The following is a 26967-nucleotide window of genomic DNA, read 5'->3' as shown; positions in this document are numbered from 1 at the left end:
TTTAGCAACGCACCGCCCACAAACACCCTGGTGGCGCGCTTGTCCTGACTGTAACTGCCGTGAGTCAGGGAAACACCACTTGTGTTTTGTAGGTGTACTGACCAAATCTATTTTGGTCAGATCTATAAAATCATAACCAAACAACCAAACGAAAATTTTAACATTTTACCAGATATGAGGATTTCAAAATCATTAGACTACACCAACTAGATTTTGAGTACCGCTTCTTGCCAGAAACAAACATTGTCTTGGAATTCATTTGTCATCTATTTTAAAGCTATCTTTAAAAATATATCCTGTGAAACGTTTATCCTTTGAAACGTTCAAGTTATAAGTTTGTTTGTGTCGCAGAATAACGTAAATACAACGTTGTTAAGACAAAGCACATACGACTAACCTGCAGCACTGACTTAGAGGTGCTAGAATCGAGACTTCATCATGGGAATGTTTGCCAAATCTGGAATTAAAGAGAACATTTTATCTTAATAAATTAGCAGAATAATACTTTAATAAATTAATGAACACTAATAATAAATAAATAAGCAAATGCTATCAAATTTGCACTGAATACTCTCTGAAACAATGAAACGTTTGCCTCACCCTCGTCCGTTGTCGAGGTGAATAATGAAGGTATCATTTCCAAACTTTTCAAATGTCTCATAATGATGCCGATCCATGTTCCCTGTGAGAAAAGGAGAAAAGCCGTATGCTCAGAAGGACTAGGACAGCAGTGTTACTCCAGTTAGACACAGAACGGGCAGGACTGTGAGCGCCACATGTGGGAGGCTGACGTTACCCATGAGGAAGTCGAAGATGGTCATATCCATGATGTCCAGAAGACGAGTGCCGCTGTCATAGGGGGGAGTTTGCTTCACCTCCTCACAGTAATCTGGATCCACCTCCCACCTGGGAACACACACACACACACAGATAACTCATTACTCAGACAAAAAACTAACATCATATCTATGGAATGGATGAGAAAACACAAGCACCCTTTTTTGACGTGGGAGAGAGCACTGAATCACTGTAACCAGAGAATTTATCGGACTATCAACTCAAACGCTCGGCTGAGAACAAATGTCACATGAGCCGTCCCGTTCAGCAGGGTGAGGGCGCCTCTTGTGGCCCTGGCAACTCATTACAACTGCTTAGCCAGCCGCAGTTGTCCTGCATTGTTGCTCGTCCCTGCCACCTGGTGTCTGTGAACGGGACTGCAGCGCAATGCAGGATTATTTTCCCTTCCTCCCCCTGTGTGCCTTGTCACATCGACAAGACCGGCATTTCAAGGGGAATTTGAGCCATTGTTTAACCTCTAAAACAAACATTTCCTCACTTGAAACCAACACCGAGTGGCACGGTAATCTCGAGACTGTCCACAAAAGGCCTATCTAGGTCCTAAGTATGAATGTCTAAGACACTGAAACTGCAGTGTGGGTAGAGGGGTTTGCGGAGGGGGTTCGCACTCTGCTTTCTTGCGTTTGTGGTAGGAGCGCCTCCAGGGGTTCCTCCAGGTCTTGCGCTTGACTAGGGCCAGGTCGGGCAGGAACGCCGCCAGCGAGCCCTCGATCTGGTCGGGCTTGCCGCATAGAGCGTGCTCGGTGGAGCAGTAGTACGAGCACTCGCCATAGAAACAGATATTGTTTGCTGCAGGGGAAAAAAGATAGGGGGGAAAAAGATGGGGGGGGGGGGGGGGGGAAAGATGGGGGGGGGGGAGGAAAAAAGATGGGTTGGGGAAAAAAGATGAGGTGAGGTGGGGTGAGGTGAGGTGGGGTGGGGTGGGGGGGGTTGGAGAACGTTGTTGACAGGTCAGTACAGCATACGTAGACAGACATCAAGCCGTCCAAGCACCGCTTCATTAGAAAGACTTGGCTAGCTGGTGCAGGACACCTCGTGCTATTCTGGTGCAGATTAATTTAAACAAGTCATCGGCGCATAAGCGTCGGACTCTAGAGCCAACTGCACCATCTGGTGTTCACTCAGTGGATATAGACCATAGAGTCTTCGGGGGGGTTGTGGTTTGGTCCTTTTAAGAGATTGTTGCCTGAGACAACATAAAGCAATCTGCCAAAAGGATTCCCACCAAAAACAAGAGTGGCGTTTGCCAATGTGCTGATAAGAAAATGTTCCCTGATTGCTTCTTGTGCGGTTTTATCAGTTTAGTGGTGGGAACAAGCTTCAGTCTGGAGATCAGCTGGTTTTGGCTAAATGGGCAGACGGGGTGGCGTTCATAAAAGATGCTACAAATGGCTGCCGGCGAACAACAAAGAACAGTCATAACACAATAAGTCAGTCTCTCCATTTAAATGAGGCCAGATGGGGATGCGAGGCTTGTTGTGGGGAGGCGTGAAAAGAGGGGGTGGTCCGCGAGGAGAGATAAGCCTGCCTCCAGGAGAGGAGGACCCCGCAGGAGACCCGCACCAACTTCCGACACACCACGGAGGGGAACGAAGGCTCGGCAAAGCACCTGGAGAGATGAAGAAGGTTTTCCACAGCTTCTTGTCTCGGGTCACGTCTCTGATCTCTTTGGTCATGTTCACCAGCCTACCAGCCACCGGGGGGACTCGGCGGAAGTCCAGGATTCTGTTACACATGAGAGAATTTTCTGTACAAAACATTTGTGGGAGAAAATGTGCCTACATTGAGGCCTGCCTGATGTACAAAGCAGAATAACAGCCATACCTCATACCGCTGCAGTAACTGTTTGGTTGTTTTTTATGAAAGGTTCTTATTCAGTTATCAACAGCATATCCAGGTGACTGCCCTTAAATAGAAACCTCCTTGGGTAGCTCTTTAAAAAGTGTTCACAGATATTGCGTGCAGCAATACAAAATCATTCATCCATAAATTATTACTAAAACACGTCAAATTGATACAATACCGGTTTAGCAATGATCCCGGAGCCGAAATCACTAAAATATTACACCACAAAAGTATTGAAAAGGGGTGTTGTTGCTTGATGCTACCAGTAGAGGGAGCTCTATTCATACTGTATAATCTCCTGAATGCTTATGAAAGGACCGAGCCAATGGAGCTGTTGGAACATTCTTAACAAAATAAAGAAAATGCCTCCTCCTGAGAAATAAATAAGCATATTTTTTTAGAGTTTTAAAACAGCCTCAGGAGCGTAGTCGCACCACAGTCTCGCTGTACAGAGCGTCTCATGGGTTGCAGGTGTGTGACTGCAGTGTGTCGGGAGAGCGTGCGCAGCGAACCCTGCTGTTATGGGCGGTCCCCGTGCATGCACAGTGCTCATCTCGTGCACATGCTGCTTCGTCCCAGAAGCATTCAGCTGACACAGCACCTTTAACGAAAATCCATCCTGCGAGCAAATCTAACGGGGCCTGGCTGAGCAGGCAGGAAGCTGCTAATTGCTGGCTCCCATCGACTGAGGCAGCAGGGGGTGGGCGCGCTCGGACAGGATCCGTCTTCCGGCTGTGCGGGAGGCCGGAGCGCATCTGAAAATTAACGGCCACCAGAGGGCGCTCGCTTCTCCACCTCTCTCTCTCTCTCTCTCTCTCTCTCTCTCTCTCTCTCTCTCTCCTCCCCGCCACATAAAATCGGAGGGAGTTAACTCGGTGCTTCCTCCGGTGCGGAGCATGAGGCTTGCCCGTGCGAGCCCTACCACTTCTGGGCCAACCCAGAGCGGCGTATATTTAGAAGATGGAGGGCGTTTATTTATTTATTTATTTATTTTTTAATGTATCATCTGCTTGGTTTTCCTCTTGCTTCCCACACACATGCCTGTGTGCACTGAGGGGAGACTGCCCAGGGCCAGATGTGCGAAGGGAGGTGTGGCAGGCCGGGCAGACAGCGCCGTACCCCAGCAGAGCGGCCGCGCTGAGCGCACACCTGCACTAACACTGCGGGGACACGGTGGAAGCTGTGCTGGATAAGACGGCTCCATTTCTCACTCACAGTCACTGACACCCATTTACTAGAATAAAAATGTGAGATGATGAAAACTAGATCTGGAAATAAGCCACCTGGGTCTATGACACTCAGTGATGTTGGCTAATCTGTGTCTATGACTCTGAGAGGTTGGCTAATCTGTGTCTGTGACTCACTGAGAGGTTGACTAATTGTGAAACTCCAAGATGAAGATGAACCACCAATTCTTACAGCAGCAATAGCATGACAGTGACAAAAACCCGTGTCTGTCACACAAGAATTGAAGGCTGTTCCTCTAACTTTTGTCTGAGATTGTACGTATAGAGCCGCCAGCTCATAGTCAGTGTCTTGCAGTGAGCTTGGTGTGTGTTAGAGCTTGGTGTGTGTTACACATAGGAAGCTGCATTTATTTTTGAATGAGTCACCACAGCCTCTGTGGGTTTGCTGTTTTATTACAATTACGCTGAGGGCTTCTGTCAGCTTACTATCCCAGACAGACACACCTTCACATTAGCAAACCATGTTCACACCTGTTAGAGCTCACCAGGCACACCCTGCCCATATAGATACCAACACACACGCTCAGTTTTCTTCACCTCAGTGGCTGACATAAATGGAGCCAGGTGAGGAGCATTTACCTGTCGAGATGATAGGCAGCGATCTCGGCATTGTGCCTCTCGAAATCTGAGAAGTAGAAGAAGTCTGGCGGTGTCTCTTGCTCGCGCGTCTGCCTGTGAAGCAAACATCCATCTGATGTTAGTGCCACTCGTCAACAACAGCACTCACGAAGCCCCACCCACACCTCCCACTCCCTGCGCTGGGTCCAGGCACATTTTTAGGACATATCGATTCTGTTACCTCTCGAGTCCTGTGATCCGGAACATTTCAAAGCAGAACACACGGGGGATAATGCGACACACGGCAAAGCTTGTCCTTTCATCTGAGCCTATGGCAAAATCTTAACATTTGTCAAGAGAAAGAATTAACAAGAAATACTTGACACCTTACAAGTCGGGGACTGTTGGTTTTGAATCTCTCACAGACAATATCCATCAATATCCCACAATATCCATCACAGTGTAAAATCAATACATGTAGGTCAGTAGAGGACAAAGCGCACAAAGAAACTGACAGAACAAACTGACGTGCAGCAGGCAGTGAGAAGCTTTGCGAAATATTTGATGGTGAGGGCCTCCCAAAGCACGAGAGGCTATTTATACCTCACATCATGAGTTCATACGTTCCTGCTTAAATGTTTCCAGCCGAGCTCATTCCAGACCTAGTCGAGATTCCTACCGCTCCCTGGACACTGGTGTCTGAATGGCACAGAGCTGAGAGTCCCTCTTCACTCAGCTTGCCTCTCTCACGGCCAGATGTTCCTGGAGGTGAGGCGGGCCGATTCCACTTCACGAGTCCACCTCTGTGCTGCGGAGCTCATCGAGGTAGCCGACCAGGCCGGAACCGGCCTGAACCGGTCCCCTCTCAACTCTATGCCATCCCCCATGCCAGCCCCGCAACGGAAACACAAATCTGGGTCTTGGCAGAGGCGGGAGCCCCCGGGGCCATCCTCAGCTGGTGGCGATCGCTGCAGCCGCAGCCGCGAGGCCGACACATGTGGCAGCTGTTAAATAAACCCAGCATGGGACTGCCAGCAAGGCGCTCCAGCTCCACATTCCTCCACTCCCCCTACACCCGCTCAGGCGGGAGGGCGAATGATGCGACCTGTGGGTTTCTGCCTGGAGTAGAGGGCCCACTTGCACATGGAGCAAATTTGCTCAGTGCACAGACTGGATTCTTGTTTGACATGTAACTGGCAGGGTTACACGCCATGTAACATTGTGTGAGAAAACTGATTTTTTTTTTTAATGTTAGCAGTTCGCCGCAGTTTTTTTCCTAAATTCAAATATAAAATGAAAAAGTGATACATTGATTTGAAAATTCCAAGATAATGCCAGAAATTACCTTAATGGTTACACATGAGTTATATATTTGGTTTGTGTACAAGCATAAATAGATAACAGCAGATAAAATGTAGCAAGAACACTGTTGACATGAAAATAATCCGTTTGAGTAAGAAAAAATGGCAACCTCTTTACAAGCTACAGAAATCCATTCTTATTTCATATAGGAGATGATACACCATCGTGTGACGCTGAATATTATGGATGTACACAGTGACAAAAAAACCAATGAAATGAATATTTGAAACAGAGTATGGAAATGTAAACTGTATCCTGGGCCTCATCCAAGGCTGACTCATGCTACATATGGCTTTCCATAAAGGAGTTTGTTGTATTATTTATAGCTCTGTTGCACTGATCAACGTTTCATCTCATGATATTTTGCGATAAAAAAAAAAAAAAAAATTTGAATTCTCCTGAGTCAAACTAATCTGTGTAGAATATAATCTGATATATGTGATCTTAATCTGATGAAGGTAGGCGCTTCCCTGATGAAGAGCTTGTGAGCCTTAGAGGCTTAGTCTGAAGTGAGTGGATTGGGTCTGTGTTAAACTCTAATGGTTTGGTTTGGTGCAGGGAATTTGAAAAAGATCACCTGACATATTATCATACTCCCTGAATGTCAAGTACGTGCACAGAGAGTGCAGTGGATCTCTTGATGATGATGTGTGAAAGTACAAACAACTACAAAAGCTGTGACCAAGTAAGGCTTGTGAAAAGCCCCGCCTCCACAGTCCGCTTTCATAATGTAGACCTCAGCTACAGCGTGACTGCCCCATGACGCATGTGGTCCTGGAACACTCCAGAGGTGGAGAGCCTAATCCCATCCACCCTCACCCCCACCCTGCAGCAGCTCCCGGGGCAGGCTTGTTAAGATGGAGTTAGACGAGCTCATATATTCCCATAAAAGCCTGTTGGGGCCTGAGGGACCCAACGCTGCACTGCGCTGGCAGACGAGGAATGATAACAAAGGAAAAGAGATACGAGCTGGGCTGTCACGAGATCCGAATCTGCCTCCCAGACGAGCCCAGCCCTGATCCGCACGGAAGCTCCCGGCGCTCGGCCGAGACCAGGGAATTTCTCCAAATGTTTGCAACAATGGCCTATGGCACACTATAAAAAGATAAAATGTTTTGAGAACAAGAAATGGGCGTGCGTGCGTGCGTGCATGAGAGAGGCAGGGTTATCAGTACATAGTTATATAGAAGAAGAGTCAGATATGGGATGTGAGAGAAGGAGAGAGAGGGATCGCTTAGAGGGAGCGAGATAGAAAGGGAGGGATAGGAGGATGAAGTAAGAAAGAGAGAAAGATCGAATGAGCGAGAGAGTATGAGAGAGAGGTGCTGCTTTTCTGTTCTACTTCCAGCGAGCACATCACAGGGACACCGCGTGTTCGGAGCGACAGCCCAGCAGACTCTCACTGGCCTGCGCTTACTGTAGCGTGGGTTTGTGCGCTGTCCCCTAGCTTGAGGCGTGCTGCAGGTGAGGAGGAGAGGCGTAGAGGTCCGTCGGGATGTGGGCCTGCTCTGCTGAGCCCAGGATCTCTGGAGCGATCACACCACGCTGAGTCAGCACCTCGCGTGACCCGCCGCGCTTGGGGGCGAGCGCATTGTTTACTCTCGCCAGGCAGACGGGTTATTGGCACTAACACACACGCACACACCCGGGGAAGGCGCGGTGGACCACGGCAGTAAATAAAAGTGGGTCGTCTGCTTGCTTTGCAAGCACTAAAGGAAAGGCAGATGGGTGAAACGCAGCAGGCAGGGGGGTGGGGTTACAAATGGTGTGCTCGGTACAAGACGAAACCGCATGAAAATCTGCAAAGTAAAAGAAAAAAAACCTCACTGATGAATCAGGCGGAGCAGAAAGGGCTGCGGCAGTCCACTCCACACGAATCCCACAGCAGCTTCTCGCTGGGTAAATACCATTAGTCACCGATAATGGCAAAAACAACACACTCACACGTGTGGTGCTTCTATGGGTTCTGAGAGCTTACTCTCCCAGTCTGGTTAATGGCCGTCTCACCCGAGCGAGTGAGCAGTGCTGTGGCAGGCAGCGCAGCTTTAACGCTGCCTGTTAGCCTCGGAGGCGCGGTCTGTTGAGCCCCACGCTGACCTTTGACGTCTCTCCAGACACATCCACCAGGGCAGCTCAGGGGACTTTTTGACTTCCGTCTGATTAGCCAGTGGGCGCGTTGTTTGAAGCGCGGGCGGTGTGTGCAGGAGTGACCTTCACTTCTAACGTGGAGCTCCTCGTCGAGGAGGTGCCGGGCGAGGCACCTCTGGGACAATAAAGCTGCTTTCATGGGCATGCTGGTGATAACAGATAACATGTCATGCCGGCAGGCAGTTCGTGTTACTGACCTCAGCACACCCTGCCTCCACCCTGGCTCTCCGTCAGCTCCGCACACGCCCTTCTGTGAGGCCAGGAGCCCTCAGAAGCAAAGCCAGGGAAATCTGGCACATAGCAGCAGCTTAAAATGGCGCACTTCTGAACGCACGGCTTTGTTTGACACGCCGGGAGGGGGATGGTGGGGCGTCGTAAACAGCCCGTCAGACAATGACCTGCTATCGCTTTCCTCTGATTCGACGTTTAAACACTTGCTGGGCTCTCAGTGGCTAGGCCCAGGGCACCTCCCCCCCTTCCACGCTGGACTCGGCCGGGAGCGGCGGCTATTTAGTGCTGCGTCTGACTGTGCTGGCAGAGCCGTTTATCGGCGAGAGAGGAGGGGCCGATCCCGCGGCCTTGGGCTTGCTTTATGGGAGCCCGCGAGGACGAAGCCTCACTCATGCTGTAAACATTCCGCAGAGTAACTCGTGCGTTTTCCTCTCACACCCTCTGGTCAGTCACAAAACTTTGTTTTTTGTTTTTTGTTTTTTTTTACAGCCTCTGAGTCCCGGCTCTAGTTCTGGCTGGTTTGTCTCTGCCTGGGGCAGGTGGGGAATGTGAAGGTGATGTTTGTGCAGTAGTGTGTGGGACCCTCTATCACCCTCCCACAACAGGGACTGAGGCACAGATACACGAGACCAGATGTTTGCTTTAAATCAGCACGTGTGGGAGAAATGGCTTGGTGCGAACATGACAATACTGGGGTGGGTTACAAGCGATTGCGTGCTCCGAGATTGCGTGCTCTCTTCTGCAGGCTATGGCTTTCGCTGAGCTGTAGACGGACTGCGCGGACAGTAAAGTATCCAGTTAACAGAACATGTGCCTCGGTGACGAGCATCAGGTGGGAAAGGCCGTGTTCGATTTCCCCTTGCTATCAGAGGAAGGAGGCGTCAGTGTTAAAGAGGCCCTCTCAAGATGACAGAGGCCTGACAGTTCAGCCGCAACCCTACCCTACTCAGAACGCCCAGATTCCTTCCTTTACATGAAACCAGCTGAAACATCCTGCTGCATTAATCTATCACAGACCCCTGCACTGGTAATGGCATCCTGTAAATATGCCAGCCAGATCAAAAGACCATGACGAGGAATCCATCATTTTCTCATAACCTCTGACAGTTTTCACAGCACTCGGCTCAATCCGACAACACATCTGGGATCTCACGTACAGCATGACAGTCCATGTCAGGTTACTTGTTTCACTGGAGCACCAGGTTTCACATGGGTTTCACTGGAGCACTGGTCTCACTCTACTGGAGTTCACTGGAGCACTGGTCTCACTCGACTACTGGAGTTCACTGGAGCACTGGTCTCACTCGACTACTGGAGTTCACTGGAGCACTGGTCTCACTCGACTACTGGAGTTCACTAGATCACTGGTCTCACTCAACTACTGGAGTTCACTGGCGCACTGGTCTTTATCAAGCACTGGAGTTCACTTGGAGCACTGGGCTTGACTGGTACCCCCCCCCCCCCCATTTACTCTTCTTCCTCAGGTGTCAGTGTGCCCTAAGAACATGAGTTTCTGGGACTAGCACACACATTGACTGCTTACTCTAAGACAAGTCAGCCACTTGGTCAAGTTTGTTTGCTTCAGTTTCATTCATAAACGAATAAGGAGTTTCACCTGGAATTACAAGTAGCGGTAATTTCCGTAGAGGCTGGGTATGAACATCCCCTCAGATACCCCCCACGGGTGATGGCAATCACCAAACCTCTTGCTAGTTCTGAAAAATTGTTCTGTCTTGGAAATTTGTAATAATTTCTCTTTATTCCCTTTGTGACAAATGAAGTTGTTCCATTTAATTAAAATTTTCTCAAAAAAAAAAAAAAGAGAAAAAAAAGGCTCCGCCTCTCTGGTGGGAGGCAGGCGCACCCCTACCTGGCCTGGGCACGACGCTGTGGCCCCTCCCCATGTGGGCTGGGTTGCTCCCACTCTCACAGGCAATTTTGGGTGGCGATTGTAATTCATCACTGGAACCTCAATGTCCACACCCATACCAAAATATTTTAATAGCCTAGTATGGAACATATGTCATGTACTGCCTTGGACTTCCTGACAATGGAGAATTAACGGTGAAAAAAACTGGTTCTTCTCTTAAAGTAATCACATTTACTCTTAAAAAAAGAAAAACAAATATGGATGTGCATCTTGCCCTTTTTTGAGAATTAGTATGGTAGCTTAATATCTTTTTTTTAAGCTTTTTTAAAATTAAAATATGGTTAACCACATGGATTCTTTGAGCCTGAATGTTGACCTGATGCCTCAGGTGTGTAAGAGGGACTAAAACGCTCTGAGGTGAGAGGTGACAAGATTATTCACTCTGACTGTTTAGGACAGTCAATACTTGTCTTTGAGTTTTACTGATTTTTCTGAACAAGAAGGCATTTTCAGTGTCAGGGAAGACTGACCTGAAATAGACTGCAGTCATGTAGTAGCCAAGAAACACATCAAAAGAGCAAGGTTGTGATGAACGGATTCAATCCTGGGAAACCATGATTTCTTCCAATCTACGTCATTAAGGCTCATTAACCGAATATCAATCAAGCCTCTGACTGAATGAAGAATGCACACAAAGCAACCAGAAACAAGAAGCTACTACAATAGGATAGTGCACCCAGCGTGCTTTAAATAACCTGGCTTCGTGTTTGCACACATTTGGGCTTAAGCTTAGACTCACACACTTCTGCATAATTTGACTTGACCACTTCATCTCAACCTCTCCACTGCAGCACAAAGAAAACTGCCGCCTTTGTCAATTAGACCGGGGCCAAGGGACCGATGGGTACGGCTCATTGATCAGCTGTCAGACAAGGCCTTTCCACTCTCCAGTCGTCCTTTCTCGATTGCTTTAGAAATAGATGTCGATTGTTTTATAAATAGCAACAGCCTCCACAGGATCTATTCCCGATCAGGCAGTGTCTGATGCTCGGCAACCTTTGGCAGGCACACAGCAAGCTTGAGGTGACGCTCCAGGACCTCCCACAACGCAGTCCTAAAACCTGTGTGATTGGGTTTTGAGGATAAAATGTACATATTTCCTCTCAATTTTCTCTATTTTACAGGTAATAGCCACAGTTACCGTGACCCACCAAAGTGCTGTTTGTGTTTGGATGCTTTTTGATTGCTGTTTGGAAGCTATTACAAAAATATGAACCGTTTCTCATTCAGACTACATAGTTCTGAGGACCATTTAAGAGCCTTGCCTTTAAAAAGGGCGACTTACAGTGGTAAAGCAAAAAACAAGCAAATTGCTTTGCCTATACAGCAATTACTGCTAATTAGCAGGGCTGAATCTTCCATTTTGAATTCTGCACTCAGTGCACGTAGGCTACCTTAATAGTCTCTCCTCAGCCTCTGCTTCCCCTCAGACAGCAAAACAGCGTTTATCTATCAGCAGGGGTTAAGCAGAAGCAGAACTGCTCAGAAAGCTAATGCTAACGCTAATGCTAACAGAAGCAGCAGCTCTTGGGGGAAGAGGGGTGTGCACACAAACAGCTGACGCCTTCTGAAATCACTGCTAATGCTGAAACAAAGCTCACGCATCTTTACACAGCAGCAGGGGAACTACCTGAACGATAAGCCTTTGTTTGTTTGTTTTTTGTTTGTTTGTTTTTTTTCTGAGGCGAATCTCCAGGTTTAGCATTAAGCTATCTTCATCTACTGAAGCAATGCAGGAGGAAGGCACAGGGCTGGGAGGGCAAAGCTGAGCAATGACGTGTGTTTGGACCGCTCGGGAGCAGGCTTTCAATGATTACATCCTCTATTTCAATATGGCCCTCCTTGGAGAAGGACAGAAGGCAAAACTAGGAATGTCTGGCATCCCACCCCTCTGATGGTCATAAGGCTGTGTGTGTGTGTGTGTGTGTGTGGTGTTCCCATAAGCAATAGTCACCAGTGTGTGTGTGCGCATGTGCTCCCAGGAGTTACGTCATTGACTGAATACCTACAGTCCAGTTGTCACCAGTGTCCACAGGCTAACCATACAAGGATATGTATGTGTGTGTGTGTGTGTGTGTGTGTGTGTGTGTGTGTATGCGCGTATGCTCTCCCAGGACTTACGACATTGACTGAATACCTACAGTCCAGTTGTGTCACCAGTGTACACAGACGGTACAAGGATGGGAAATATCCAATTTTCCTGTACACCAGCATTATGAAGCATCTAGAGAGCACCCTGGGAATATTACTGGAGTGATATTGGAATGACGTGTTTGAGAATGTTTGAGGAAAGTGTGTCCTATCTTTTGTGAGGGCAGGGATTAGCTCCACTTGGCATTCCGAGAGCTTTTTTCCCTTTACACACGTTCATATCCCGAGTCCGTCTCGGCCCCTACCTTAATAGGATAAGCCCAGCGTCTAATAAAAACTGCATAATTTGTGCCATTCCAGTGCATTCCGCAGCCAAGCAGCAAACATAGCAGCCGACCTGGGCCAGTCAGAATGTCAAGGTGCCATGGGGTACGCCATTCCTTCATATTACAGAGCAGCTTGGTGTGACTTAATGGACAGGATCCAAAGACTGGTCAGGTCAGGTAAACAAGTGAACGGGAGGGAGCGCAGGAAGGTGGACGGAGATTCGCAGCAAAGTGGCACATTTGGCACGGGGAAGGTCAGACAGGGAGTTGGTCGGGGCAGAGTGGAGAGATCAGAGCTCACACGGGATTGGTGCGTGCTGTGGAGGTCTACCACCCCAGCGGGTTCCGCCAGGTCGAGGCTCTGAGGAGAGTGCTGCCCACGGAAGAGCCGTGCACAGGCCGTGTTCCCAGTTCCACTACGCAGAGGAGAAAAAAAAATTCGGATATGATAGTGGGATCTGTAAGTATTTGATACTGATAAATGACACAATCAAACAATGCTTGCCCTTCAGAGCGTGACAGAAATATAATATCGCTGATACACTACAATGGGCTCTGAGCATGGCACTCATCCTGCTGAGGTTCCACCATGACTGAAAGGTCACCTAGGTCCGGCCGGCGCCATGCGTTGGCAGCTGCGGACATGCGGAAAGCGTCGGGCATTTCCTCTCCGCTGGGAGGCCGTGATGCATCGCTCTGCTGGAAGCTGCTTTGGTTCCATGGTCTGTGCCCCACCGGGAGTGGGTGAAGCCATGAAGATGAAAGAAACATCCGCCCAGGAGGGGAACGTCGCTTCCTTCAGGCGAGCTAGGGCGAGCTGCTCTCTCATACGATGTTCTCCGATGGGGTGAAGACTCCGATGTGAGAATGCAGCCCTTGACCTGCCAGACTTGATGGTATATCCTCATAGCAGTATGGCATATAGTGTTTTCACTATCCCTGCTGTATCCCTCCCTTACAAAAACACTTGCATGGCACACTGTTCCATGAGGTTATTACCACCTCCAGGAATATATCATTCCCTGGCTACATGATTTCCTTCCTGATGTCTGCAATACCTGCCCACTTAAACTGTTCATGTTGCTAGTGGGGAGACGAATTAAAACAAGGTGTTATCTTTGATGCTCAAGCAAAAATATATTATTGAATCCATTTAAAAAGAAAATATAATCATCATTCATACATTTTTAACATAAGATACCAGTATGTTAAAACAGAAATGCTCCCTAGTATGAGTGCTTCTTTTTAACATCGCGCTCTCTCTCTCAGCTGACAGTGTAGTTCAGTGGTCCAGTGCTTCTGTTCATAATGACTCTGGTATTTCCAACCATGCACAAATTCCCACGGTACAGCACATACCCTCCACCTCTCCTATAGTGCTTCAATTCACCTCCTAAAGACCTTCGATTCCCCGCTGCTCTTGTAAGGTAATACATCCCCCCCCCCCAACAATCGTATGAATTTCCTGCAGATAAAGACCCGATTACATGGGAGACAGTGGCCAACAGCACAATACAGCGGCAGCACAAAGCCTCCTCTGTCCAACGTCAGACAAGCCCCAGGCACTTGGGAGCAACAAAAAAAAAAGAGGAGGACAACGATCAGATTTCTGCCCGCGCAGCGTAAACGCCGGCTGACCCGTGAAGCAACCGTGGAAACCCCCAACGACACACACATTGGCTGCAGAGGGGCTCTGCTCTAAGTGCCCATCAATCACATCTCCTGGTGCTGCCTGCATTAACTGTCTCTAATGATCAGCCCATCGCTAGCCTGTGTACATAAAGCGTGCCGGCATTGCGAACACACTGCTCGACCAGAGCTACAACATTTACATAGACTGTTATGTTTAGCACAGGTAGAACAGGTAGCGCAGGTAGCTGGCATAATGCTAAATTTCACATTCAAATAACGAGAGACTCTTCGATCTCTCATGTTGTCATTTGTACTTCCAGCAGGGCCTTTTGAGTGAGTTATTTTTGAGGTTTGTACTTTGGTGGTGCCTCTTGATGTACACAGATATCATTACTTGCTAGTTGCTACCAATTCCCAAAAATCAAACATTTCCCAGATGTAAAGCTTCTTTCTATATAAAGCAGCTCCCAGTCCTACAGTACTTATTTGGTCTCCACTGTGTGCATAATTAAAGATGTTCACTAAATTCTTTCATGTCTGGATTCAGATTTACTGCAGGAACACTTAGAGTAATTATACTGCTTGGGTCTGGTCTGGCTGTTGTTGGCAAGACCTGACCTGTAGCCAAGATGTTTTCTCATTTTCCCCATGCTTAATTGCAAAAGCAGTGTCTCAATCATTGAAATAATTTAAGGTAACGTGAAATTCTGTTCTAAAAACACATCCTAGTGTTTTCTCTCATGGTCAATAAAATAGCACTACAGGAAATTCTTTTAACATAACAGCAACATTTCCTGTGACACAGAGCAATACACTGTGTTTTCATATCAATAATTCACTGATACCATAATCTGGAAATGTTGCTTCATACATTACTTGGTAGAAAACTCAACGAGTCTGTGGTTATGAAATCTGTTAAACAAGCAGGTGGGTAGTAGAAGAAGTGCATCCAAAGCGAGAGAGAGACAGAGGCATGCCTGATATTAGCACGCGCGCCGCCGCAAAACCCCGGGGCTGCTGGGAAAACACAGCACTTTCACACTATGCTGAGGTGGCTTATCCTGGACTGTTCAAAATCAGTGCTCAGAATCAGAGCAGGCAGATACTGATCCCAGATCAGGCCCCTCCTATTCCACAATTCCGCGGCAGCAGCAGACGGAAAACCAGCCGTATCCACAAAAGCTCTGGCCCACTCCAGTGAGCAGACAGCAGCTGCATGTCGGTTTGGTCCCAGGTCTAATCTGAGATGCTGGGACAGAGCCTCTCTCGCGGTCTGCCCACAGTGAACGCCAACGGCCGCGTGACAGAGCGGCACGCAGAATGTGGCAGCGGAACGCGGTGGGAGACGGCAAGCATCCGCTCTGAGAGAGCAACGGCGCTATCAATACCGTTAAACATTTATGAGAACAGTCTGTGATGCCTTATTGCTGGGGCAAAAAAAAAAGAAAAAAAACTTTGCAAAGAGGAAAAAGGGCAGATCAACTACACCCTTGGCACTGGTGCCGCCTGAAGTGTTCACATTTTCCAGCTATGCGCATAAGCTCTTTTTATAACGTTCCAAGTGGAAACACAAAGAACAGGGAGAAGAAGAAGAAAAAACAGCCTGTTTGCGAGGCTCCAAGCTCCGAGTCTTCCCTGTGAAAAAATAAGTCAGGCTGAAGAGTTTGGCAAGGACTGCTTGCCTTTGTTTATCTTTTACTAGATTATGGAAGAAAAGACTGGGTAGAGGAACAGAGTGCTGAAAGCAGCATCTGAAATCCCATAGTCCTGGAGCTCTGGAAGCTGCAGCCCAAGGCCACCTCGCTGCCCGGCCCAGCAACACGCCGTGCGCGCGGCTCTTAGCCTCACGTCCTGAAGGATCAAGAAGATTTATGCTGCTGCTTTTGGTCCACTCTGCTCGTACGGGCTGTTTTCTATCAGACTGAAACGTCTATGCTTTCAGAAAGAACTCAGGATTTCGCCCGGGTGCAGCCATACGCAACGGAGGGAGCAGAAAGCATGCTTCAAGAAATTTATCAGCAGAAGAAATCATGTTCGGGGTTATTTGAAAGTGAAGTGGGATCGTCGACGATGTCTTTTACGACGGCAGCTCCCGTCCTTTAACGGCAGATCATTTGGGAACGTTTTCTAGGCCAGGGCCATCTGAGCGCTATCGCCGTAATAGCTCTTAGGTTGATTGTGGCAGTGAAAGTGATGTGGATGGGGTGTGTCATTCAGTATAAAAGTAACACCAGCAAATCTTTACATAACACTGCCTTCAGCATTCCCGAATCTGAATACGCGAACACAAGGGCGCACGTGTTGAAGAGTGTTTGCACTTGCTTTTCTGAGGCGGCAGGTACCTGAAGCACTGTAATCCTGCTTGAATAGCTCCCTTCATGACTCCAAATGTTTATAACTCAGTCTACAGTAGGAAACAAAATGTCTGTGGTTAACAAAAACATGCTATCTCTCATATGATCAAAACCAAACCACTCTCTCGGGCACAGTAAGCACCGCGCCCTGCTCAGAACAATTCAATAAGAAAATTGAGGACAAGTTCTAACTCACAAAGTGGCTTTCTGACCCTGTGAAAAAAAAAAGCCCCTTACATGTCTTGGTTGGGCTGTATTTTTTCATTTAGGTGGGGATTAAAGATGGGGATGTTGAGGTTGACTTCTTCTTTGAAAGGGTCTTGGGTTGAGGCCACTGTAAAGGTGTGCACGGCAGGCTGCACTGGAATTGTGTGAAACGTGCACATCCCCCCCCCCCCCCCCATACTGCAGCTGTCTGGCAGGGCTATTGTGGTGCCTGATATAATACATGCACATTATTTTGCATGATTTGAGATTAGGCACCAAACTCGGGCCCTACTTTAACCGCAAATTAGATTCCAAAGCTCATATTTGCATATGCTGTAAAAGCAAACAGGCGAATGTTTTCTCACTTCTGCTCAGCTCTGCCTTCCTGAACAAACAGATCGATGACTTTGCTGTGAGCTTGTTGCGCTCCGTTACTCTTAGCCCGCGGGCCTGAGTTCTGGCAGAGACGCAGCAGCAAACTCAGGGACAGGTTTTTAGCCTCATCTCTATCACATGTTAATCTCTTTTCAAGTCGACAGAGAGGACATATGTTACTTTCTCTGGTGCCTTTATCCTTTCAATCCTCCACACAAAAGAGATTTTCATTAACCATCGGGTATGTAAAGCCTGAAAAACAGGGCACAGGGAACAGATGGGTGTCAGCATGGGAGGAAAACACTATGCGATGCAACTTCCCCTGCAACAACTGATCACACACAGATATCGGTAGTGAACTTGTGAAATTCAGTCAGGGCACGGGGGAAAGGTGAAGGTGAAAGTAAAGCAAACACACACAGAGAGAGAGAGAGAGAGAGAGAGAGAGAGAGAGAGAGAGAGAGAGAGAGAGAGAGAGAGCAAGACAGAGAGAGAAATTAAAAGGGCAAATACAGAAAGAAGACAAACAAAGATGGGGAGAGACCATATATGTCATCTGCTTTGACTACACAGCCTTTCAGTAACTCGGACCCAAAGGGCAGTGGGGGTGGGGCAGAATAAAATGCGCCGCACACTGAGGGGAGCGGTCCTCGTCCTCATCAGATGTGTTCAGCTGCTGCGGCAAATCAGGTAGCCATCCAGCGGCTGGAATGAAGAGGCAAGGACAGAGCCGTGCCCACTTATAGCTAAGCTGCACACCAGATGTTCCCAAAGCCTGGTTCAGGGCCATTAGTGGCTTTCCCCGCTGACGGTGGCTGACAGAGTTATGGTGCTGCACTTTCTGTCGCTCACCAATTATCAGTCGTGTTCGGTGCAATGTTTCAAATACCTTGAAACATGAAGAGCCAATTAGGGAGTTTTTCCCACTGTGGAGGGAGAAAAAATGCCCTTGTAGCTCACGCTTGCTCTGTTATAATTAAGACTGACAATCAAAGATTTTAACAATTATGTGCGCAGTATTTTTAGCTTCTGATTATCATCTGATTATTCCCCAAGGAATGCTCTTGACAGTAACTACAGGTTATAATACAAATCTGTTTCCACTGGCATGCATTCTGTGTCAGATTTGATCAGACTCTTTGTTTCAGGGTGACACTAACACACGTCAGTGTAGGGTTCACATGTCATTGTCACATCCTTGTAAAACTATACACAGTTTTGACTGTGTTTATAGGACAGAGAAAGACTCCCAAACGTCTCCCGAAATTCCAATTTCGGCTGCAGACAAGGTAAGCAGTAAACAAAGAAATTACAGATAGAACTTATCATATCAAGTCATGCAGTATATGACATTTAAGGGAGCACTCAAATTTGCCCTTAAGGCTGTGTCTCGTAAAAAGTTCCTGGAGGGAATCTGTGGTCCCTGCGCACATTATTAACCTCTGGAATGCACATAACTCTGCAGCTCAGCTGACATTCTTACCCTGATTCATTATGAAGCACGTTAGCCAAGCGCACGTCTCCAAGACTGCAACCCGGCACAAAGCCTTTTGTTCCACTCATGCCTTCTGTTCTTCACCTGAAGCTACGCAGCTATTCAAGCAGTGAGACAAATCCACGCTACCGAGACATTCCGACTATGTTCACCGAGTCCCACCTGGGTTGTACGGGGTGAAGTTGGTGGGAAAGTCTTATTGCTGGCTGGGAGGTATTTTATACATTGAGCTTATTGCAGCATGTCACGTACAATATTGTGTTTTCTGTCAAAAGCTCAGCCTGAAATGGCTGCTGGCAGAGGCGCGCCACCAAAATGGCCAGGCCTCTAAGACCCTGCAGCAACGCCAATGACCAGCTCCAGCTCGACTCAATCTGAGCAGAAAGCTTCTTATTCAGTTTTAAATTACAGCCTGTATTAGACAGCCTGGACTTTGTTTACACGCCAAATCCAACAGGCTTACAGATAACCAAATCCGCAGGCCTGTTTCTGTGAAACCAGCACACACCTGAGCACAACCCATTATTCTGTGAGGAGTCTTTTATGAGATTTGCTACAGCTGTCATAGAAGCAGCACTACACTGAGACCAACTCGTCAAAATGGTGCAATCAGTGGCAGTGTGTTTGTCCAAAATCTCTTGTTGTGCGTCTGCGGAGGCGCTAATTACGTATGAATCATTGTCAGCGCTGGTGAAGCGCTCGGCCTCCTCCGAGAGCCGGCAGAGCTGTTGTAGTCTGGCGCATAAAGGACTGACATCAATGGCGCTCCCGCTGGAGGGAGATAACAGGCTGGAATCTGCCGGCTGCTTCTTGTCCGCAGTCAACGCCAATCGGGCTGCCGTGCGCGGCTCCGTGACCAAATATCAAGCGCAATTTTGACCGATTATTGCTCGACGAAGCCCGAGCAGGACGTGATTCGTGCACAGACAAACTGAAAGCGAGTTACGCTGAAGATGTGTGCTGGTCATCTGGCATCTCAGAGATGTGAAAAACACAGGCATAAGAGAAAAATTCTATAATTGCAGCTCTGTCTGTTTATCGAAAGGTATGTCTATGTTAGAGCGTTTCGTGCATGAGAAGTTTTTTTAGACAGGCCTGTTTTGCTAGTAAAATATCAGAACTAAAAATAGATCCTGTAGGAACCTATTCCACACAATAGCACTACAGCTTAATGTCTTTCCGGGGAGTTTCTGCTCACTATGAAATTACTTGAGAGCGAGCTCTATTGGTAAGAACTATCATCGGCAGAGATGGGCTCGCAGACATGAATCATCTTCTGGAAACTTGATTCACTAAACCACATATGTAGCAATGAGGCTTAGCTGTACCGGAAGGGTTGAAGAAATGTGGTACAGAGGTCTCATGAGGTCACAATGTTTCTTTTTCAAACTGTAGGCTGTGCCTTGGTCATGTTGTTAGAATTCTGGATTCAATTAACCAAGAAACAGGATATTCAGAAATGACAGGGGCCCTGCCTGGTCATCTCTGTGGTCATTAAAAAAAAAAGCAATGACACACTGCCCATACTGAGTCCAACAACAAGCTGACTCACCCACTAGAGTTGCACTCTGACCCTTGAGTTAAAGCAAAACATCTTGAACTTTTGAACCAAGCATGCAAAAATGTGCATTTGGAGATGTTTGACAGAGTTATCTTGGAATTACACATCTTAAAAATAAAGCAGGGAGCGAGTCTTGCTTGCCAAAGCTAATTATAGCAGGAATGGAGCGCATGCAGAACCCTTCTCTCTAATAGCATTGTTCTCATGTGTCCTAAATACCTCCCACGCACAAGTCCCACCCTCCGTCCATGGAAGCACACAGGTCCCAGACACTTGTATGTTCAGACTGCAGCATGCAACACGCAACCTGCTGTGTATTCATACTGAACTGGTGAATGAATCCAGTTCACTGGTAACAACCATGTTTAGATGGGAGGCTGCAGTTTGTTTTTCACATCTGTTTTGCTTCAAACTGAATACATTTGGAAAGCACGCAAACATTGTCCGAAATGTGGTCTCGGCTGAAAATATCAGAATGTCCGAGAAGAAGGGCGAGTGCACCGAGTGCATGAGTGTAAACGGCAGGCGAGCCACGTACACGGAACCGCTGTGCTCCCTACGCATCCATTCACATGTTCATTCACCATTCTCTATTGTTACACTAGTCCATTCAACCCGAAGAGCCAGTGCATTAACACCACCGACGGGTAGCCAGGCGGACGCCAGGCACACAATACTGCTGGGCCCACCGGAACCAAACGGAGCTGCGCAGTAAACACCGCCAGATACGAGACATGCAGCGAGACAACACCAGCGTGAGGGAAGGCAACAACAATGCTTGGTTCCCCGGCCAGGGCCACCTGCACTGTCTACTGTGTGCAAGCAATCGCAGAAAGACAAGCAGCATGGCACTGGATCCGACACAGAGATGATTTAGTGGCTGCCACATATAGCTTCTGAAAATGATATGGAGGCTACTATTATTGCCCAGAGGGAGATGTCAGATCTACAAGCAGCGACCCTCCCATTGTAGCTTATATTTATGATTAAAAACAAGCACTCTCTGTAATCCACTGCGATGGCAACCATAAATCCTCTATTAACGGCCCAGATCCAAGCACATTTTGTATTATATGACTGGGTATTATAAAGATGTATTCAAAATAAATGAAGCCACAAGGCTATAATTATACGTCCCAGAACAACAGTCACACCATTTTTTATGGGACAAAAAAGATTTGGAGTGGCAGGATAAACCAGACTGAGCTAGTCTGCCAACAGTGAGAAGCATTTGTTTAACCCAAAGAGTATAACTCACACACTGCCTCATGAAAGTAACAACTCCATGTCAAACGAAGCCACACTGGCTACTCTAACATTGGCTTTCTGGCTAACATAAAATAACATAAAATCCACCAGTCTGGTGTGTCCTAAGCCATCTGATAAACACACCGGCATCGACTATTTCTTGCGAGCAAAAACGCTGTGCCGCATGAGTGGCATTTAGAAATTGCGCCGAAGACCCGGAGGCCCGCGTGCACAGCGCCTGGAGTTTCCAAGGTACTTACTTCATGGGTTTGAAGAGGGCCTGGCCGTAGTTCTGGAAGGTCAAGATGAGTTTCAGCTGGGTGCCTCCGGATTTCATGGCTGCAAAGAAAACAGGAGCCGTGAAACCAGAGCAAGAAAAGCCTCGCACGGCTCTCAGCAGTGGCGCGCACTCCTGCACATGCACCTAGCATGTAAATGCATGTGAACCTCCATGCTGATTGGTGCAGTCAGCAGCAGCAATCTGCATAACTCATGTCAGATGACATGGGGTAGGGGACAGAGAAGCAACACGCGTGTTTTTGGAGGTACGTACTGCACTTTTGGGAGTGAACAGCCCATATGGCTTCACAGAAATCAACCACATATAGGTTATTCACAAAAATGGACTCATTCAGTATATAGCTGCAGGAAAAGGAATTAGCCAAACTTCTGATTGAACTGTACTTTAAAAAAAAAACATTTATTTGGTTATCAGTACTAAATTTATCTACCCATGAGCACACATGACTTTAGTGTCATATCTTTGTTGAATAAAATGATTTACAAAACCAAGGTCACTGATGGAAAAAATATGTGAACCCTTATGTTAGGAACCATATTACTAGTGTTACTTACTTTACCAGAAATAACGTAAACCAGTTCAGCTTTCTCTGTCTGCTACTCAGTCCTTTACAGCACATATGAGGTATTCTGGCATATTACTCTACACAGAACTGTATAATTTAGGGAATGTATAATTTAGGGATGTCTTGATTGAACGGCCCGCGTCAGCTCACCTCCACAGCACATTACAGGACTGCGGTGTAAGACCCTGTCACGGCCGTTGTAAAATCCAGATTTCTTCTGTTTCAGCTCGTCTGCTGTTGGCTTACACCTGTTTTAGGTCATGATGCATGGCCCGACATCTTTAGTGTTTTACATCACAGACAGACATTGTGCACAATCTGCTGTAGACTTTTATCATCTAGTGCAGAGAACATCTGTCTCTGCATGATTGCCAGCCAGATACCCAGGGCCTGAGGAAGCAGAGCAGCCCTGAACCATCCGTCCCTCCATAGAGCTTCACAACTGGGATGAGGTCTTGATGTTTGATGATATGCAGCATATTAGATGCAGGGCCTACCAATGCAATACTGTGAATATTTACCAAGACATTTGGCTTTGATAAATCTGTCCACGCCGAACATCACTACAGTGGTAATATGGAACACAAAGATGAACTTTAGCAAACTTGACAAGCCAAGTTTGTATTTTGGACAGCAGTGATTTCCTCTGTGAAAAAGTCTAATTGAATAGGACTCTTCTTCAGTGTTTTTCTTAGAGTAGACGCATGAACACAGATTAAATGGGCGCCTGCAGTTCCTGAGCTGTCACTCTAGGGAACTTTGTCACTTGTTTACGAATTCTACAGCATGCATATGAAGCGATTTCTGCAGAATGCACACTCCTAGACACAGTTCACAAGTAGCATCTTCCATTTTCTTCCAAACTATCTGCTTGACTGTGGATTGATGGGAGTCCAAATATTTATGTAACTCATTCCAGTCTTATCAGCTTCAATAAATTTGTTCCACTAAAATCTCTTGATTGGGCCATACTGTAGCATATTATACATACTGCCACAGAATTCTGTCATGAAAAACATCTAACCAAAAATGTGTGCTTTTATATGACAGGACAAACCCTCTTCTAAAAGGTAATATTTTACTGGAGGTTCACTCTTTTTCCATCAATGACAATCACATCAAATCTTAAAATCATATTTTCAATAAAAAATAATAAAACAAACAATTGAAATGTTGTTTTTGTTGTTTGTTTAATAAGGTTCCATTTATTTATATTTCTTGTAACTGTATAGGACCATCAGGCTATTAAACCTAAATGGCGTCTGATTAAGAACATGGCTACAGTTTCCCACAGTGCCAGGTTGCCTGTGTCTGACTGTGCTCATTTAATTGCTTTACAATATTTTTTGTGGGTACTATAAAGTAGTGAACAATAAACTGTTCTAATCAAGAGCATTTGTGGGCTCCATACACACTGCACCCCAACAGTCATGGTTGGGTTATAGAAGACATTACTGGGTACTAGGTTTAGATTTTGTGGGTTTTATGGCTTGGCTTTGGTATTTAAAATAAAGGAACCCAATAACTGACGAACATCTGCAGACATCAAAAACCACATGGAAAATAAAGCAAATCTCAGCAATGTCTGATCAACTAAAACAAAAATAATTGTTAAAAATTCCCATTTCTAATACACGTCAAGCTCCAATGCCACTGTGTATTTTCGCAGCACACCTGAAGTCACAGAGAGACATGCGGCATCGGGCGTGACTCACCGACACTGGTGATTCTCTGGGTAAGCAGGTCCTTAAGCATGGCATCGATGACAGGGCTGTGTCTGGAGTACAGCTCGTAGCGGTTGATCCCGATGTGGAAGCGCAGCCAGTTGGGGTAGGAGTCAGAGGAGAGCCCTCCTGTAGGAGCGTTCTCTCCATCCTTCTCCTCTCCGTGCCTGTGGAATGAGCCCATCACACACACACACGCACACACACACAAGGGCGCACACACACACACACGCATGCACGCACGCACACACACATACACACATACATACACACACACACACACACACACACACACAGAAACACATGCGCACACACACAAACACACACACAAACACACGCACACACACACAAATACATACACACATACACACCCGCATACACACACACAAACAAACACAGAAACAGACATACATACACACACACACACAAACACACAGAAACACACACGCACACACACAAACACACACACAAACACACGCACACACACACAAATACATACACACCCACATACACACACACAAACAAACACAGAAACAGACATACATACACACACACACACACACACACATTTAATACATGCTGATAAACCATACAATCTACAGCACTTCAAAGTTGAATTAAGCATAGCTGTCAAACTTTCAAACTAAGTGATAGGCCATAGTAATTAAGAGCTTATCATTTTACCAGCTGAGCGGCAAGTCTTGTAAAACCTTTGGTTAATCTTTTGTCTTAATTTTGTTTTACAAAATGTTTTCACTTAATTTTTGTCATGTCATCCTTGGAATGCTGTAATCATAGTAGACAGTGTTATTAGGAATACATTGTCAAATAGTACTTATATTATAATATATACTTTATTACACTTGATTTATTTATTTTTTGAAAACTTAATTTAAGTTAATTTACTCCATTACAGAAACTACAGATAATTATAAAATATTTAGCCTATACATACTTCTAAATAGTTATACATGCATTTAGCATTAATCACAAAATATTTCAACTGTAACAGGCATAACAGTTTGTGCTGACAGAAAATCTTAAAACACACACGTTTTATATATATAGAGAGAGAGAGAGAGAGAGAGAGAGAGAGAGAGAGAGAGAGAGAGAGAGAGAGACACACACACACAGAGAGAGAGAGGAGAGAGAGAAAGAGAGAGAGAGAGAGAGAGAGAGAGAGAGAGAGAGAGGGAGAGACTGACCATTCTTGGTTGTCAGCAGCTTTAGGGTCAAATCTTATGTCAGTGTTGACGTTGAATAACGTGTCTTCGTCAGTCAGGGTAGGCAAAGGTCTCTTATACAAAGGATGTTCAAACAGAGCCAGAAGCCTGGAGCCCTTGTCAGCTCCGTTCCTGCTGAGGCTGGCTTCCTGCATGACTTGGTTCTTGTCATTTCCTTTCGTTGCGTAGCGCTCCAGTCTTTTCAGCGTCTCTGCTTTTCCCCCCGCAGTGGAGATCTTTTCCAGGGAGTGAGAGGACAGATTCGAGCTGGGCTCGTTGCTAAAGTCTTGAAGTATTCTGAGAGTGTGCTTATTAGGCCAACCCGTCTCTAATGCCGCCCTGGGTCGATGTTTACCCCAGTTCTGCGGTTCCTCGCTGGGTGTGTGAGAGCAAGAACAAGCGCTGTTGCTTCGCCGTTCCAGCTTTGGTAACAAGTCTATCATAATGTGCATTGAGCACGCAATAAGAAACACCATCAGAATTAAGACACGGAATTTTCGAAAGAGAATCATCTTTATGGTATCCTGTTCTATAAAACCGGAAGATTTGTTTGGAAGAACCAGCACAAAAGTGAGCACCCGCACTACATCGCACACGGTGTACACAACGCGAGCGCCCAATCTCAGGAGCGGTACGCACGGAACGACGCCGTTTTCATGCGCCAGTTTAAGTGTGTGTGTGCAATTTCTCAAGAAAGCAGTTCCATTTCAACAACACATCCCTTCAAAAATAATCCAGCCCTCTGGTGAGCGAAAAACATCTCAACTCCTGCAAAGCGGCCAGGTGAAATGAGAGACACGGTAAGCTGAGACACTGACGGAGGGCTTTAGGCTAGCGATGGGCTACAGTAATATGTTACCGTACATCAGTTATCGAGAAGTTTTGAAACGTATCAAGAGACCAAGAAATTATCCACGGAAGACGCAACGGTCCATTTTCTTGCGATCTATGTTTTGCAATGCGCGACACCCCAGTTCCTCTAAAGATGCTTACGGAGGACACGTTTGTAGTTGCCAGTTGTCCCTCCGCCTGTGTAGCGCAGGAGCGTCGTCTCTGTCGTGCGCTGCCCGGAGTTGGGTCGCTCTTTTCATCCAAAACCGAGCGACGTCGTTCAAGCCTTTGCGAGCCGAAAATCAACCCCAGCACGTTACACGATAGTGCTGCGTCTCTCCCCGAGCGTAAAGGAAGTTTCACATTTTAGGACTGTCGGTTCGGCGTGCCGTCGACAAGCAAAGCCGCGCTGGCGATCTTAAGGGGTGTCCGTCCGATGACAACCACGTTACCTTGACACGCGCCCGGAGACGCGCCTGGTCTCTCGTGCGCGCTGGGTGGGTGTGTTAAGTGTGATGTAGCGGTGCAGAGCTTCTGAATCCAACCTCGCTCCAGCGTCACGGACACGGGATTGGCTCTGTGCACTGGCAAACGCTTCGACAACAGCACTCATACAGACGAAGGTTCTTCATTTCAGCAACTCCAAATTGTGCAAGAAGAGGGCGTCTCGCATCCGTCCTCTTCTGGAAAGGTGCATGTTCAAGGGTGTTTCTCGCATGTCTCCTTCAGATGGAAAGGACGATCCTATTTAGAGAATACTGTGGCTGGACTGACTCCCTCATCCGCACCGTGTCCTTTCTGTAAAACGGTTTCAAACTGCAGATGAAAGAAGCGCATATGCAAAAGATGTTTTTT

At 46.8% G+C, this 26967-nt stretch overlaps 1 protein-coding gene across 1 annotated transcript in view; it reads right to left on the bottom strand.

The window, feature by feature from the left end:
• fam20cb (FAM20C golgi associated secretory pathway kinase b) overlaps positions 1–26599 on the bottom strand; it is a 28645-nt gene extending 2046 nt beyond the window's left edge. Inside the window, exons 1-9 of the mRNA XM_027032020.3 lie at positions 25264–26599; positions 24050–24225; positions 21729–21807; positions 4530–4622; positions 2468–2583; positions 1467–1647; positions 797–906; positions 601–682; positions 398–457 (exon numbers count right to left, since the gene is read on the bottom strand). Coding sequence (XP_026887821.2) covers positions 398–457; positions 601–682; positions 797–906; positions 1467–1647; positions 2468–2583; positions 4530–4622; positions 21729–21807; positions 24050–24225; positions 25264–25793 — 1427 coding nt within the window. The 5' untranslated portion in view covers positions 25794–26599. The remainder of the gene's footprint in view (positions 1–397; positions 458–600; positions 683–796; positions 907–1466; positions 1648–2467; positions 2584–4529; positions 4623–21728; positions 21808–24049; positions 24226–25263) is intronic.
• Between the last annotated feature and the right edge of the window lie 368 nt (positions 26600–26967).

This window comes from Electrophorus electricus, chromosome 15 (assembly GCF_041902795.1).
Source record: "Electrophorus electricus isolate QZ-2024a chromosome 15, ASM4190279v1, whole genome shotgun sequence".
Lineage (NCBI taxonomy): Eukaryota > Metazoa > Chordata > Actinopteri > Gymnotiformes > Gymnotidae > Electrophorus > Electrophorus electricus.
This window is presented reverse-complemented; position numbering and strand designations above follow the sequence as displayed.